General features: G+C 42.4%; 1 protein-coding gene across 5 annotated transcripts in view; it reads right to left on the bottom strand.

Annotated features, from left to right (window-relative positions):
• Positions 1–17,460, bottom strand: part of LOC137346764 (carboxypeptidase D-like) — a 230,705-nt gene that overhangs the window by 172,789 nt on the left and 40,456 nt on the right. For all 5 annotated transcript variants that reach the window (XM_068010553.1, XM_068010554.1, XM_068010555.1 and 2 more), the window contains 3 exons: positions 14,728–14,880; positions 1,438–1,586; positions 307–526 (listed from right to left, as the gene is read on the bottom strand). In XM_068010553.1, the coding sequence (XP_067866654.1) occupies positions 307–526; positions 1,438–1,586; positions 14,728–14,880 (522 nt within the window). The remainder of the gene's footprint in view (positions 1–306; positions 527–1,437; positions 1,587–14,727; positions 14,881–17,460) is intronic.

Genomic DNA, 17,460 nt, shown 5'->3' with positions numbered 1-17,460 from the left:
AATGTGATGGGGACACTGTAGAGTCTTTGCGAATGGATGGAAACACCATTCCATCTAGCTCCTGGTCATGCTACAGTCTGAGGTACATTTTCCTAGTCTTTGCCTGCCACCAGTACGTATTGAAAGACAATGAGCATATTGCCCAAAACTCTCCATCCACTGATTGCAGAGGCTGGATAATTCCAAGCAGCACCCTGTGATTTTACAATGCACACATCCTGGGGTCAGTTGAGGACTTGGACCTCCCACTATCCCTTCCCCAGTACATTATAGGATGTTAGAAAAGCAGGTAGTTGAATTTCTTGCCTTGAGTGGATTTGCCCACAGTGTACAGATGGGTGAGGTCTGGATATTTCAAAGTGACACAGTTCAGAAACTCCTCGAGTGCAGAGTGATTGTGATGATTAAAGTCTGGTTTGCATGGCATCTTCCTCAGTGTCCAGTCAACAACCACTGCTGTATAATTTTCACCAATGTCCAGCAGAAGCACATTCTTTACCTGGGGCTCATAACCTGTGGCAGAAACCTGCAATTGTAAAGAAGCAGACAGTGAGCAACTGAGAATGTTTCCTGTGTGCTGGGTGTAACAACAACAATTGGTGTTTATGTAGCACCTTTTAACATGGGAAAACATCCCAAGGTTCTTCACAACAAAATTATTAAGCTGTTTGAATAAGCACACAAAGGGAATCTTCCGTATTGCTTTCTGATTGCAAGATGTGTCTGAAGAATGGATTGAAAGACAATAGTCTCTTTATGTAACATTACTTCCTCCATTCACACACTCTCAATCCTCACCCATAGAGGTAAAGCCGAGATCTAAGGTGTCACACCAAGGCGTATATTACATGATTTTTCTCTGTATATTACAGCGATTTCCTATATTTTGCAGTATTTCTCTGTATATTACACAATGATTCCCTGTATATCAGTGTTTCCCTGCATGTTAGTGTTTTCCTGTATATTACTGTTTCTCCGTATATTACATTGATTCCCTACATTTTACACAGCATTGCAATGCTTCTCTGTATATTAGAGTTTTCTTGTAAATCCTTCTGTATGATGCACCTTTCCCTCTATTTTTCCTGTTAATAATTCATCAGTTTCCTGCATTTCTTCCTTGTACCTATGAGTGAAAGTTGCTACAGTTTTTGAGACAACAAATATCAAATTTTGCTAATTGGTAAAGAAGTGTAATTTATTTCAGTGTCCCCAAATCTTGGCTAAGTTGTGACATCGCATGACTTCCATTGTCCAGCTACAGTGCCATTTTACATTCTAGGAACACGAGGCAGCTGTTTTTAAAATCAGAAAACATGGGAATCCCAGACACTGCTGATTTGGCCAATGTGCTGTTTCCCTTCTTGTATCTAATTTTGGCACATTTACTCCTGTAAAATAGGGGGAAGAGGTAATAATTAGCTTTTTTACATGTACCTTAATCCTGTAGTTTCCTGGGAGAAGGATCCTGTAATATTCACCATTTTGTGTAGAAGTAAAAGGAATAATATTCTCTCTGCCTTCAACCTGGATCTGAGCATTGTCAATGGGAGTACCGTTTTCATCGAGAACTTGCCCTTTAATACCTGTCACATTTACCAGAGACACAAGATGTCAATTATTTGTCTTTATGGAATCCATTTCTCCCCATCTGTAACTTTACTCTCCACCAACCCTGTTTCATAAATTTAACAGTCTCAAAATGTTTCCAGAAAATTGGAGCACAAGGAGGAGTAGAGTCAAATAATTCTTCCTCAAATCCTCATGGAAAATTAGATTTTATCTAGAGGGGATTATGCATCAACTACTAAAAGGATTGTGTATGTTCAAACCTTTACTGAATCAACAGCATTAAACATGTAATTGATGTCCAGGGATAGACACTGACATGTTGCACCATGAACATTTGACAAAATTATTGACTCAGCCATGGACATGGGGAGCAATTAATCTGTATATAAAGTGTATAGACAATCTAATGCTATCAAAATACAGTCCGATTTAAAACACATTTCTCCCTATAAATAAAGTAGCTAAGCATACAAATATAAATGGAGAGCAGCACAACTGTATTAGCTAGCTTGCTAGCTAGCAAGCAAAAGAGTAAGCAATGCCAATGTAAATTATTTGACGACAGAATAGAGCTAGCCCACAGTATGTCACAGGGTGGTAGATGAACCTTATCAGATGACCTCTGTGGATTCACGTGTCAGGAGTGCAAATTCATCCAAAAACCATGAAACTCAAGAACAGGATTGTTACTGTGGTTATGAGGTGAGGCAGTAAAAAAAAAAAGGCTGACCATTTCTCACACTGTTGTTGTCACAAGGAAATTTAACCCGTGATGGTCAATGCTCGTGCAACTTCTCCACCTGCTTGTAATATGTGTCTGAAGACAGGGCAGCCAACAAAAGGGCTATGATCTCCAAAGCAGGAGAATGGAGCAGATAGCACTTCAGCAGAGTCATGTACAGAGTGGGACAGGAAGAGACAGTAGGTAGCCAAGATTGGTTTATTCATCTTGACAGGCAGTTAAACCAGGTCCTGGATTCTAAAATACAGAAACAACAGAATCTCTCATGGACAAAATGTCATTTGCTCACCAAAGCTAGTGACAAAATTAGATAAACACAATTACAAATAAAGAGTGCCCTTCAGTTCCTCCAATAAAGTGATTATCTTAAATTTTTGCATGTCTATATCCCTTCTGTCACCGTCTATTCCAATTTAGCTCTGAGCGATTTGTTACTGCATGTATTAATCTGTTATAAAATGTTTAGTCACTATCTGTAAGATTGTACTCCAGATTAACCAATTTATGTTCAAGCCAAATCTCTTACCTGTTTTTAATGTAATGTAATTATATGATACTAACAACTTTCAAATGACATGGGCCATTCGGGTTATCTGCCCTCAAACTGGATAGTAAATGATGCACATTGCATTTACTGATCTTTGACATACTTGTAAAACTTGTCCTTTAACACAATTTACAGCAAAAAAAGTTAGACTATTTCCTACATGATCATTGAAACATAATAAATTTTTACTATGTCTTCCCCAACAATTTTTAAAACTGCAAATGCAGCATGGATTTTGTTAACAAACTTAGATAGTTCATGATAGATTACGGTTTATTAAAGCTATCCATTACATTGTAGTTACTAACTATTGTATACAGGTCAGCAGCATCTTGTTTTTGCCAATATCATTCAGCCCCATTACAATTACTCTTGTATTCATGAGGAACTTACAGTGCTGACTTCTGGAGATTGCTTGGATTTTCCTGCCTGTTTTCCCCTCAATACAAGTTCTGGAACAATGCGACTCGAAATGGATAGCAGCGGAATTGCGGCATTTATATAGCAGTATAAGTCCAACAACTTTCAAAATGTCACTGAGCTTGTGTTCCAAGTAAAAGTAATGTGTACCAGAGTGTGGAAATTGAGACATTCCCCAAGTGACTTATGCCATTTTAAAACATGTTTATATAACACAAGCCTTTAAACCTGTTCTAAAATAACCAAGTTGCTAGGGAGTGTAGGAGAGAGACAGAGATAGAGGGGGCCAGAGAGAGAAAGAGAGAGGGGGCGTGGGGGAGAGAGAGCGAGGGGGGGGGGTGGTCACCCTTTTCGTGTGGGGGGGGCATATTACAATTTTTGTCTTGTATAGGGGACCACTGAGACAATTTCAGAAAGATAAAGGCATAAAAATCTATGTTACTATTAATCAAAACAACAATAAATGTGCATTTTTGTGAAGACGTTTTAAATGAGAAGACTAATTTATTGACTTACTTTCTCATCACTATGTTGGACACTGATTTAGTAAGATACCTAGCATTCTTTTCTGCTTGCACAAGTCTTCAGTGTTTGCCCGCACACTTGTTATTGCGATGCAGAGTATAGATGTTCATCTGTCAGGAATGATCTTGATTGCTCTCTCTCCCATCTGTCTGTCTGTCTGTGTGTGTGTCTCTTTCTCTCTTTCTCTCTTTCTCTCTCTCTTTCTCTCTCTCTCCATCTGTGTTCCCACCTCTGCCCCCCCCCCCCCCCCCTTTTTGTCCCTCTTTCTCTCTGTCATCCCTCTCCCTCTCCGCTACCTCTATCCCCCAACCATTGCTGAGAGTGGGAACAGCAGTTTCTGAACTTCGGACAGCTTTGTGGTTTTCCGGCAGGCTTTTAAAATAAATTGGAACTTGCCTAAAAACCCCAAAGCTGTCCGAAGTTCAGAAGCACCATTCATGCTCTCTGCACATCTGAGCTGTGAAATGGACAGTGCGATTTTTTTTTTAAGCTAGTCTGATCAGAAAGCAGAAGCCAATGGGAAATTTCTCATCCCTGAAATTACCAGTCACAGATCTCAAAATGTTTTACCACAGACACTGGTCTGTGCACGGACCCATTGTCGACCCCTGTTGATGTCTACATTCCTATATGTATGATCCTTGAGTTGGTAATGAGGTGACAGTAATGCTTGTTAATTTTACTTCCTTCACAGGGTGGCACTATAATCTCTGCAACACAGTATGACAGGAGCTTCTGTTATTCTTATATGTCCCAGAGGCAGCACTGTAACCTTTCTCAGCCTGTTACAACAAATACAGCTAAAAGACATACAACTTTCCCCAACTATTTATCAGCAAGAACCTGGCAGCAGATGTGACACAAAGCACTCATTTGCTATATGTGCAGAGCATCTGTGTTTCCATCACATATCTCGTACATGACTCACTCGTGGCTAGGGCCTTGTGTAGTTCTCAGCTGTGGCTCCTGCAACTCCTGTTGTATAACTGGTATTGTTATTAAAACGTGAATACTCAACAAACACATGGCCTCGCCTACTTTACAAAGAACTAAGTATCCACACAGCAGGATGATCAAGATCTTTTTTTTCCACATGTTCAGAGTGCAGTGGTAACAACAATAACAACTTATATTTATATAGTGCCTTCAATGTAATAAAACATCCCAAGGTGCTTTACAGCACCATTATAAAACAAAGTATGACACCAAATCACAAATGGAGATATTAGGACAGATGAACAAAAGCTTGGTCAAAGAGGTAGGTTTTAATGTGTGTCTTAAAGGACAAAAGTGAGGTGGAAAGATTTAGGGAGGAAAATCCAGAGTTTGGGGCCTAGGCAACTGAAGGCATGGCCACCAATGGTGGAGCAATTAAAATCAGGGATGTACAAGAGGCCAGAATTACAGCAGTGCAGATATCTTGGAAGGTTGTGGAGCTGGAAGAGATTCCAGAGATAGGGAGGGGTGAGGCCATGGAGGGATTTGAAAACAAGAATAAGAATTTTAAAATCAAGACCTTACTTGACTGGGTGCCAATGTAGGGGATCGGGATGGTGTGAGTTACGACATGGGCTGCAGAGTTTTGGATGAGCTCAATGTGGGAGACCAACCAGGATTGCATTGGAATAGACAAGTCTAGAGGTAACGAAGGCATGAATGAGGGTTTCAGCAGCTGATAAGCTGAGACAGGAGTGAAGTCAGGTGATAGTACTGAGGTGGAAATAGGCAGTCTTGGTGATGGCATGAACATGAAGTCAGAAGCTCATCTCAGGGTCAAATGTGGCACCAAGGTTGTGAACAGACTGGCTTAATCTCACACTGTTGCCAGGAATGGAGTTGGTAACAAGGGAATGGAGTTTGGAACAGGGAATGAAAACAAGGCTTCAGTCTTCCCATATTTAATTGGAGGAAATTTCTGCTCATTCAGTACTGGATGTTAGATATGCAGTCTGATAATTTAGCAACAGTGGCGTTGTCGAGAGAAGTGGTGGTGAGGGAGAGCCGAGCGTCATCAGCAGACAGGTAAAGATGAATGCTGTGCATTTGGATGATGACACCAAGGTGCAGCATGTAGATGAGAAATAGGATGGGGCCAAGGACAGATCGTTGGGGGATGCCAGAGGTAATGGTGCAGGAGCAGAAAGCGAAGTCCACTGTAGGTGATTCTCAGGCTATGATTAAATCGATAAGAATGGAGCCAATCCCACCCAGCAATTTTTTTATTTGTTCTTTCATGTTATGTGGGCATCACGGGCAAGACCAGCAATTATTGCCCATCTCTAATTGCCCTTGACAACCGAGTGGCTTGCTAAGCCATTTCATAGGGCAGTTAAGAGTCACCACATTGCTGTGAATCTGAAGTCACATGTAGGCCAGACCAGATAAGGATGGCAGATTTCCTCCCCTAAAGGACATTAGTAAACCAGATGGGTTTTTCCGACAATCAGTGATAGTTTCATGGCACCATTGCTGAGACTAGCTTTCAATTCCAGATTTTTTTGTATATTAATTAATTGAATTCAAATTCCACCAGCTGCCATGGTAATGCTGTGCACATTAGCCTGGGCCTCTGGATTACTAGTTCAGTGACATTACCACTATGCCACCATCTCCCCAACGACAGTGGCGAGACGATGGACGAGGATGGCATGGTAAACTGTATCAAAGGCTGCAGACAGGGTGAGAAGGACGAGGAGGCAATGATTGCTTTTGTCACATCACATAGGATGTTATTTGTGACTTTGATAACAGCTGTTTCAGTACATATCCCTCGATTTCCTTCCTGTCCAAAAATCTATTCATCCTAGGAGCAGAAACCTGATTGGAGGATTCAAACATGGAGTTTGAGGAAAGATTTGGAAGGCGACAACAGGTTTAAGGACTTTGGAGAGGGAAGGGAGGTTGGAGATGGGATGGTAATTTGCAAGGGTGGTGGGGTCAAGTGTTGGATTTTTGAGGAGAGGGGTTATATCAGCAGATGGTTTTTAATGATGCATGGGATTCAACTGTGAAAAGGCAAAGCTTTGAAGTACGTTCTTCTGCAAAGACATAAATTGTTGGCCCGGTCTTCACACATCAGACAGATTAAAAACATGTTCACACAGTCATTACCTATTCCATTGAAGTGCAAAATTTGCAGTTAAACAAAATCCCATTTCCAGACATTTCAGTCACTCAGTCATCTTCGTGGCACTAGATTTTTTAAAATAAGATCCGTGATATACAGCACATCATTTGTATGTCAATATGAACAAATACAATGAATAGTATTCTGCCTGTGGAGGAATGCCTCAGAGCATTTAAGAAGTTGGTGTGCAGGAAGATGGTCGAGGGTGAGGGTGAGTGAACCCATGGTCCACCAGATAGATTGACATTTTTGAAAGAAGGAAAGGGAAGGGAGGGTTAGGGCTTTGGAGAGCAAGGACACATTATTGAAGCATTGTCTTCTGGTGGTGGAGCAGCTATTGAACGGGGACATAGGAACATAAGAAATTGGAGCAGGAGTAGGCCATACAGACCCTAGAGCCTGCTCTAGCATTCAATAAGATCATGGCTGATTCTCTACCTCAACACTTTCCCACCCTACCCCCATATCCCTTGCTTCCCTTCCTGTCCAAAAATCTATTCATCTCAGTCTTGAACACTTGAGCATTCTGCGATAGAGAATTCCAAATATTCACAACCATCTGAGTGAAGCAATTTCTCTCATTTCAGTTCAAAATGACCGTTTCCTTATTCTGAGACTATGACCCCTAGTCCTAGACTCTCCTGCGAGGAGTAACAGCTGCTCAGTATCTACCCTGTCAAGCCCTCTAAGAATTTTATACATTTTGATGAGATCACCTCTCATTCTTCTGAACTCCAGAGAACATAGGCCCATTCATAGGATGACCCTTCCATCCAAGAAATCAACCTAGTGAACCTTTTTTGCACCACCTCCAAGGCAAGTGTATCTTTCCTTAGGTAAGGAGACCAACACTGTACACAATACTCCAGGTGTGGTCTCACCAAAGCCCTGTGCAGTTGCAGCAAGACATCCTTACTCTTATATTTCAACACCCTTGCAATAAAGGCTAATATGCCATTTGCCTTTTTAATTGCTTGCTGTACCTGCAAGTAGTTGGAGGCGTAAAGGGTGTGGCCTAGGATGGGGGCTTGGAGAAGATCACTCTGATAAGGAACAACTTTTTAATCCTGACTGCAACATTTCAGTTTTTAATTATCCTTCACGTACAAATTGTTTTTATCATCATCCCTGGATAAATAAAACTTTGCCTCAAGCCACTGACAACAAGCCAAACATGACAAGTCTGAACAGCATGTGCAGTACATTACTGATCTTATCAAAGTCTGGTGTCAGTAAGATGATTGAGTGCCTGAAAACTCTGACATTGGGATTATTTTTAAAGTGCAAATTCTGCACTTCAGCAATATAAGTAATGGTTGTTAGTGCAAAGAGGGCTTTAATCTACGGGATATCTGAAGGCTCGGCCAAAACGTGGCAACTTTGCGCAAGGACATACTGCAAAGCTTTGCCTTTTCGCAAATTAATCAATGCATTAAAAAGACCATCACTGCACTCTGAATATTTAAATTGGAGATCTTGATCGTCCTGCTGCCATGTATACAGGCAAGCTTTATTTACCTGTCATTAGGACAAATGATTTGTTGTGCCCTTTGCTCAGAAACTTGCATTTTCACGCTGGGGCTTTTGAGCAGCAATTGAGAAATTCAGGCAGCAAACCATACAAGACATAGCGGTCCATCTTTTGCATAAAGTGGAAGTATTTGTGGGATTTGTCACGGAATATCATACTCCCTATCAATTAACACAAGTGTAAATTCAGTGATCCCATTCTTGTAGCGAGCACTGGAGGCAGAATTGGTACTGCAGTGTTATGGCTCTCTCTTTGACCATGCTCCCTTGAAATGCAGCTCCCTGCAGGGAGTGTGGGATCAGAGAATCTACCCTATAGCATCAGCTCAGGGCAGCTGACAACATTCTCATAAGGTTGTGGGTTTTTACCCCATTTCAGTTTTTGAATACATAATCTAGGCTGACACTTCAATGGAGTACAGAGAAAGCGTTTCAATGTCAGAGGTAATGCCCTTCAGAGGAGATATTAAACAGAGGATGATTCTGTCTGTTCAGGTGGATTTTAAAGATCCTGAAACACTACTCAAAGAAGAGACCAAATTTCTCCTGGTGTCCTGGTTAACATTCCTTCCTGAATTATCGTCAGCAAAAGCAGATAAACAGCCCATTTTTAACATTTGTTTTGAACTCCCTGCTCTTCTTCGAATTGTGCTCTGGGTCTTTTACATCTGCCTGAGAGGGCGGGCGAGCCTGGAAATAACAACTCATCCAAAAGATGCCTGAGACACTGGGCAGTGAACCATCGCCCTCAACTGATGCATTGTTTGTTATGGCGGTGCTCCTACAATGGCTTTATTTAGGGAATTCCAGGATATTGACTCAGGGCCAATGAAGGAATGGCAATATGTACCAAGTCAGGATGATGTGGGACTTGGAGGAGTGCTTGAGAGGTTATGATGTCATTGCTGTTTGTGGGACCTTAGAATGAATAAATTGACTGCCTTATTTGCCTATATAGACACTATATTGAAACTTCAAAATTAATTAATTGTATGTAAAGCATCCTGAAAGATGTGACAAGGGTTTAGAAATGTAAGTTCTTTTTTCATACCAAATGGTCAATAGGTTCAAAGTTAACTTGGTGAGTAACAGGCAAAGTTTCCTGATAAAATGATGAAAAACATCTTATGCTGCCAACCATTTTGTAAGGTCCCTGGAGAAGTTCAAGCGATATTCAGGACCAACTTCATCTGAACAATGCCATCCACAGTGCAACAGTACTGCTGGGCATTACTGGGAAGACAACAGGAAAAGATTGACACTTGACAATGATGTGATCAGACAAGTCCCCTCATAGAATTTCTTCCTTGCAAGCAAAACTATATATGGTATAAAATTTTTTTGCAAGAACTTAACTTTCACATCCTACTACTGGTCAGTCATTTGCATAACAGCTTGAATGTAAACAGAGAAGTATAACCAAAATTTGAATGCAAAACATTAAAGCCCATCAAAACATTAAAGCCCATCAAAACATTAAAGCCCATCAGCCAGAAATATAAAAACAGATTGTAAGGGCTTCTACAAGTATATAAAAAGGTGGAGAATAGCTAAAGTAAATGTTGGTCCCTTAGAGGCAGAGACAGGAGAGATTATCATGGGGAAGGAGGAAATGGCAGAGACATTGAACAAATATTTTGTGTCTGTCTTCACAGTGGCAGACACAAGTTACATACCAGAAATTGAGGGTAATGAAGGGGCTAATAAGAGTGAGGAAGTTAAGGTAATTAATATCAGCAGAGAAAAAGTATTGGAGAAATGTAAGGGATTAAAGACTGACAAATCCCCAGGGCCTGAAGGCCTACATCCTAGGGGTCTAAAAGAGGTAGCTGCAGAGATAGTGGATGCACTGGTTATGATTTCCAAAATTGCCTAGATTGTAGTATGGTCCCAGTAGATTGGAAGTTAGCAAATATAACACTGCTATTCAAGAAAGGAGGGAGAGAGAAAACAGGGAACTACAGGCCAATTAGCCTGACATCATTCCTCGGGAAAATGCAGGAATCTAATATTAACTAAGTTTTAACAATGCACTTAGAAAACCCAAGTATGATCAGGCAAAGTCAACATGGTTTTACGAAATTGCTGACAATGCCACCACTAGGTGGCGCTGCAATGGTACATGCGCAAATGCAGCCTGTGCGACGAAAACGTCACAGTCTGCAACGTCAGGCAGCTGCCAGGATTAAAGATGGCACTGCTCAAATAATCACATGATGGCAACCTAAACACATGCAGCACACAATGGCCAGAGGGGAGTGAGCAAGCGGGCCGGGGAGGGGATGGAGCGAGCGGGCGGGCGGGCAGCGAACAAGCAGGCGGGTGGGTAAGCCAGCGGTCGGGGGTGTGGCAAGCAGGCGGTGAGCAAGCGGGTGGGGCTGTGAGCGAGCGGGCCAGGCAAGGTCTTCGGCCACGCTCTTCCCGCACCCATTCTCTACCCGCTCCCCAGACCCCCTCCCCCCCATCCCTGCTCTCTCCCCGCTCCCCAGACCCCTTCTCCCCCCACCACTGCTCTCTCCCCGCTCCCCATACCCCCTCTCCCCCCACCCCTGCTCTCTCCGGCCCAGGTCCCCCCACCATCTGCCCGCGTTATGCGATGACGTCATCTGCGCATGCGCCAACCAGTCCTGGCACTGCGGAACGCAGTGCATGCACAGAGGGTAGGAACCATGCGCAGATTGGCGCAGTCGGATGACGTAAGCTGTCGGCTGCGTTGTCAGTAATCACTTTGTTTACGAAAAGGAAATAGTGTATGAAAAATTTATTCAAATTTTTTGAGGATTTTACTAGTCGGGTAGATAAAAGGGAGCCAGTGGATGTAGTATTATAGGATTTTCAAAAGGCATTCAATAAGGTGCCACACAAAAAGTTAATATGCAAGGTATGGGCTCATGGAGTTGGGAGCAATATATTAGCATGGATAGAGGATTGGTTAACTGACAGGAAGCAAGGAGTGGGGCGCTTTCAACTTGACAGGGCTGTAACTAGTAGAGTGCTGCAAGGATCAGTGCTGGGGCCTCAGCTATTTGCAATCTATATTAATGACTTAGACGAAGAGAACGAGAGTAATGTATCTAAGTTTGCTGACGATACAAAGCTAGTCAGGAATGTAAGCTATGAGGAGAACATGTGATATACTTGAACAAATTAGCGGTTTTAGCGGGCTTAAAAGTGGATAAATCCCCAGGCCCAGATGAGATTTATCCCAGGCTGCTATGTGAGGCAAGGGAGGAGATTGCACGGGCTCTGACACAAATTTTCAAATCCTCTCTGGCCACAGGAGAGGTGCCGGAGGACTGGAGGACAGCGAATGTGGTACCATTATTCAACAAGGCTAGTAGGGATAGGCCAGTGAGTCTAACATCACTGGTAGGGAAACAATTGGAAAAAATTCTGAGGGACAGGATTAATCTCCTAACCTCAGGAGAGGCAGGGATTAGTCAAGGATAGTCAGCATGGCTTTGTCAGGGTGAGATCATGTCTAACAAATTTGATTGAATTTTTCGAGGAGGTGATTAGGTGTGTAGATGAGGGTAAAGCAGTTGATGTAGTCTGCATGGACTTCAGTTTTGCTTTTGATAAGGTCTCGCATGGGAGATTGGTCAAGAAGGAATCCAGGGCAATTTGGCAGGAGGCAGAGGGTGATGGTCGAGGGTTGTTTTTGTGATTGGAAGCCTGTGACCGGTGGTGTAATGCAGGGATCAGTGCTGGGACCCTTGCTGTTTGTAGTGTACATTAATGATTTAGACTTGAATATAGGAGGTATGATCAGTAAATTCGCAGATGACATGATATTTGGTGGTGTCGTAAATAGTGATGAGGAAAGTCTTAGATTACAGGACGATATAGATGGGCTGGTAAGATGGGCAGAGCAGTGGCAAATGGAATTTAATCCTGAGAAGTGTGAGGTGATGCATTTTGGGAGGCCTAACAAGGCAAGGGAATATACAATGGATGGTAGGATCCTAGGAAGTACAGAGGGTCAGAGGGACCTTGGTGTACTTGTCCATAGATCACTGAAGGCAGCAGCACAGGTAGATAAGGTGGTTAGGAAGGCATATGGGATACTTGCCTTTATTAGCCGAGGCACAGAATATAAGAGCAGGGAGGTTATGATGGAGCTGTATAAAACGCTAGTTAGGTCACAGCTGGAGTACTGTGTACAGTTCTGGTCGCCACACTATAGGAAGGATGTGATTGCACTGGAGAGGGTGCAGAGGAGATTCACCAGAATGTTGCCTGGGCTGGAGCATTTCAGCTATGAAGAGAGACTGGATAGGCTAAGGTTGTTTTCCTTAGAGCAGAGAAGACTGAAGGGGGGACCTGATTGAGGTATACAAAATTATAAGGGGCATAGATAGGGTAGATAGGAAGAAACTTTTTCCCTTTGCGGAGGTGTCAATAACCAGGGGGCATAGATTTAAGGTAAGGGGCAGGAGGTTTAGAGGAGATTTGAGGAAAAGCTTTTTACCCAGAGGGTGGTTGGAATCTGGAACATACTGCCTGAAGGGGTGGTAGAGGCAGGAACTCTCATAACATTTAAGAAGTATTTAGATGAGCGCTTGAAACGACATAGCATACAAGGCTACGGGCCAAGTGCTGGAAAATGGAATTAGAATACATAGGTGCTTGATGGCTGGCACGGACACGATGGGCCGAAGGGCCTGTTTCTGTGCTGTATAACTCTATGATTCAATGACATAAAGAGGCTGCAAAGTCATACATTCAGAGTCATTTACTGCTCAGAAGGAGGCCATTCGGCCCATGGAGTCCAGTCAGTCCCACTCCCCTGCTTGATCCCATAGCCCGACAAGTTTATTTCCTTCAAGTGCCCATCCAATTTCTTTTTGAAATCATTGATCATCTTCCACCAGCCTTGTGGGCAGCGAGTTCCAGGTCATTACCTCCCACTGTGTAAAAAAGCTATTCCTCACACTCCCCCTATATCTCTTGCCCAAAACATTCAATCTGTGTCCCCTAGTCTTTGTACCATTAGTTAATGGGAACTGTTTTTCTTTGTCTAACTTAGCTATGCCTATCATAATCTTGTACACCTCTATTAAATCTCCCCTCAATATCCTTTGCTCTGAGAACCACCCCAACTTTTCCAACCTAACCTTATAACTAAAACCCCCATCCCTGGAACCATTCTGGTAAATCTCCTCTGCAGATATAGACAGGTTAAGTGAGTGGGCAACAAGGCAGCAGATGGAGTATAATGTGGATGTGTAAAGTTATTCACTTCTGTAGTAAGAATAGAAAAGATGAATATTTTTTAAAAGGTGTGAAACTTCTAAATGTTAATGTTCAGAGAGACCTGGGTGCACTCGTACAAGGAACACAGGAAGTTAGCATGTAGATACAGGAAGCAATTAGGAAGGCAAATGGCATGTTGGCATTTATTGCAAGTAGATTGGATTACAAGAATAGGGAAGTCTTGCTACAATTGTATCAGGGTTTGGTGAGACCACATTTGGGGTACTGTGCACAGTTTTGGTCTCCATATTTAAAGAAGGATATACTTGCCCTGGAGGCAGTTCCTGGGATAAGAGTGTTGTCCAATGATGAGAGCTGAGTAAATTTGGCCGATACTCTCTGGAGTTTAGAAGAATGAGAGGTGTTCTCTTTGAAACATACAAGATTCTGAAGGGTCTTGACAACAGTAGACACTGAGAGGTTGTTTCCCCAACAGTCTCAGGATAAGGAGATCATTTAGGCTGAGATGAGGAGAAATTTCTTCACTCAAAGAGTTGTAAATCTTTGGAATTCTCTACCCCAGAAGGTTGTGTATACTCCATCACTGAAAATATTTAAGGCTGATATATAGATTTTTGGTCTCTCGGGGAATCAATGGATATGGGGAGTGGGTGGGAAAGTGGTGTTGAGGCAGAAGATCAGCCATGATGGTATTGAATGACAGACCATGCTCAAGGGGCTGTATGGTTTACTCCTTCTATATCTTACGTTCTTATGTTCTTAAATACCATAGCACTGTGCAAAGCCTTTTACTATTTGCAGAGCAGTGCCAGTAATGGGGTAGCATGCCATTTCACACAGAGGTCTGTGGACTGAATGTTACATGATACTGGGAGTCCTATGGATTAAAAAAAGCTCATCATCTTACAGCATAGCTTAAAATCATAAAATCGTACAGCATAGAAGGAGAGCATTAGGCCCATCTTGCCCATGAAAGACCTTAGTTTGGATTACTGTGGCCTGGCAGGCTGGAAGAGTTGTAGGTGAGAATTTCAGTGTATCATTTACCCAGATGTATTTGCCTCATATACGCCAGCATTGCTGCCTTGTTATCATCCCAGAGTTGTGGTAGTTTATCAGCTTGTGGGTATTTACAACAGGTCAGTTCCAGTGTTATGTCCAGACATCGACCCCATACGTAGTTATAATCCTGCATCCCACCTGTGAAACAAAGAGAAAAGTGCATCAGATTTCTGCTTTTAAACTGTTGTTTCCTTCTCCCCTCTCACTGCCTCCTGAAGGTGCACACAACTCCTGTGTACAACTCAGTGGGCACTGGTAACTCTTCAGCCAAGCAGCTGTGAGCCAAGACAATGAGTGTCATTGGGCTATTTGACTGCGGGAGGTGCTATAACTGGGTCCAATCTCATGTGAACACTATCCACTACCCTTCCTGATTTATTTTCCCTAGGCCAGGGAGGCTGCGACAATTGTAGCTCCTCAATTAGTATCACAGTTGAGAGCATAGATTGGGGTCTTCGATCTGTGGCCGTCCCAGTCTGGATAACTCATACATTTCGGCAGGTGACTAGAACACAAAGTCTCAACTGTGATACTAATTGAGGAGCTACAATTGTCACAGCCTCCCTGGCCTGGGGAAAATAAAACAGGAAGGGTAGTGGATTGGACTCAGTTGTAACACCTCAAATAGCCCAACTGAAAACTGTAAATCAGGAAATGGAAGGGAGGGAGGAACTCAAGAAAATTACAATCACCAGGGAAGTATTATTGAGCAAATTTGTTGGAGCTGCGGGCTAACAAGTCCCCAGGTCCTGATGGACTTTATCCTCGGCTAGTAAGATGGTTGATGCGTTGGTTTTAATTTTCCAAAATTTCCTAGATTTGCAGAAGGTTCCTTAGATTGAAAAATAGCCAATGTAACTCCTTTATTCAAAAAGGGAGGAATTCAGAAAGCAGGAAACCACAGGCCAGTTAGCTTAACATCTGTCATGGGGAAAATGTTAGAAGCTATTATTAAAGACATTATAGCAGGGCACTTAGAAAAATTCAAGGTAATCAGGCAGAACCAATGTGGTTTTGTGGAAAGGAAATCATATTTAACCAATTTATTGGAGTTCTTTGAAGAAGTAACATGTGCTGTGGATAAAGGGAACCAGTGGATGTACTGTACTTAGATTTCAAGAAGTCATTTGATAAGGTGCCACATCAAAGCTCATGGTGTAGGGGGTAACATTTTGGCATGGATAGAAGATTGGCTAGCTAACAGAAAACAGATAGTAGGCATAAATGGGTCATTTTCTGGTTGGCAAAATATAACAAGTGGTGTTCCACAGGGATCAGTGCTGGGGCCTCAGCTTGTTACAATTTATATAAATGACTAGGATGAAGGCACCAAAGCTACGGTTGCCATATTTGCTGATGACACAAAGATAGGTAGGAAAGTAAGTTGTGAAAAGGACATAAGGAGGTTACAAAGGGATATAGATTGGTTAAGTAAATGGGCAAAGATCTGGCAAATGGAGTATAATGTGGGAAAATGTGAAATTGTCCATTTTGGCAGGAAGAATAAAAAAGAAGCATATTATCTGAATAGTAAGAGATTTCAGAGCTCGGAAATGCAGAGGGATCTGGGTGTCCTAGTGCATGAATCACAAAAGGTTGGTAAGCAGATACAGCAAATAATTAGGAAAGCTCATAGAATGTTATCGTTTATTGCGAGGGGAATTGAATACAAAAGTAGGGAGGTTATGCTTCAGTTATACAGGGCATTTGTGAGACCACATCTGGAGTACTGTGTACAGTATTGGTCTCCTTATTTAAGGAAGGATGTAAATGCATTGGAAGTAGTTCAGAGAAGGATTACTAGACTAATACCTGGAATGGGTGGGTTGTCTTATGAGGAAAGATTGAACAGGCTAAGCTTGCTGAAGTTTAGAAGAGTAAGAGTGACTTGATTGAAACATATAAGATCTTGAGGGGTCTTGACAGGGTGGATGTGGAAAGGATGTTTCCCCTTGTGGGAGAATCTAGAACAGGGGTCACTGTTTAAAAATAAGGGGTCGCCCATTTAAGACAGAGATGAGGAGAAATTTTTATTCTCTGAGGGTCGTGAGTCTTTGGAACTTTCTTCCTCAAAAGGCAGTGGAAGCAGAGTCTTTGAATGTTTTTAAGGCGGAGGTAGATAGATTCTTGATAAGCAAGGGGGTGAAAGGTTATTGGGGGGAGGCGGGAATGTGAAATTGAGGTGACAATCAGATCAACCATGACCTTGTTGATTGGCGGAGCAGGTTCGAGGGGCTGAGTGGCCTACTCGTATGAAGCTGTTGGTTGATTTTGCTCATGATTGTATGGCGTTAACTATATGCTATGGAGTAGAATGACACATCTCTACTATAGAAGAGCTACCATCACCTACCATAGACTACAGGGGTCAGGCACGCGTGCCACCACCAATTGACCATTTACATTTGGGTGAAGGCCAGGCACTTCCCACAGTCAGAGTCCCCAGGCTGTCTGTGCTCTCTCTCCAGGGTCTGATTTAAGACTACTTTGACAGTCCTGCAAGTAAGATGCTCTCTTTGCAGTTGATTTAAAACAGAGACAGAAAGTTAAGGGAGTTTACCCAAGAATTTATACAAAACAATTCAGTAAAGGCAATTAAGACTCAGGATTAAAGAATGTTTCAGTGTTTCAGCAATGAGCCAAGCCTGGAAGGCAAATAGCATACAATCCTCTTCTTGGTACTTGTGAGCTTTTCGCAATTTCTTTGTAGACAGCTGG

This window comes from Heterodontus francisci, chromosome 30 (assembly GCF_036365525.1).
Source record: "Heterodontus francisci isolate sHetFra1 chromosome 30, sHetFra1.hap1, whole genome shotgun sequence".
NCBI classification, from domain to species: Eukaryota; Metazoa; Chordata; class Chondrichthyes; order Heterodontiformes; family Heterodontidae; genus Heterodontus; species Heterodontus francisci.
Note: the sequence above shows the minus strand (reverse complement) of the source record. Positions and strands in the feature narration are given on the sequence as shown.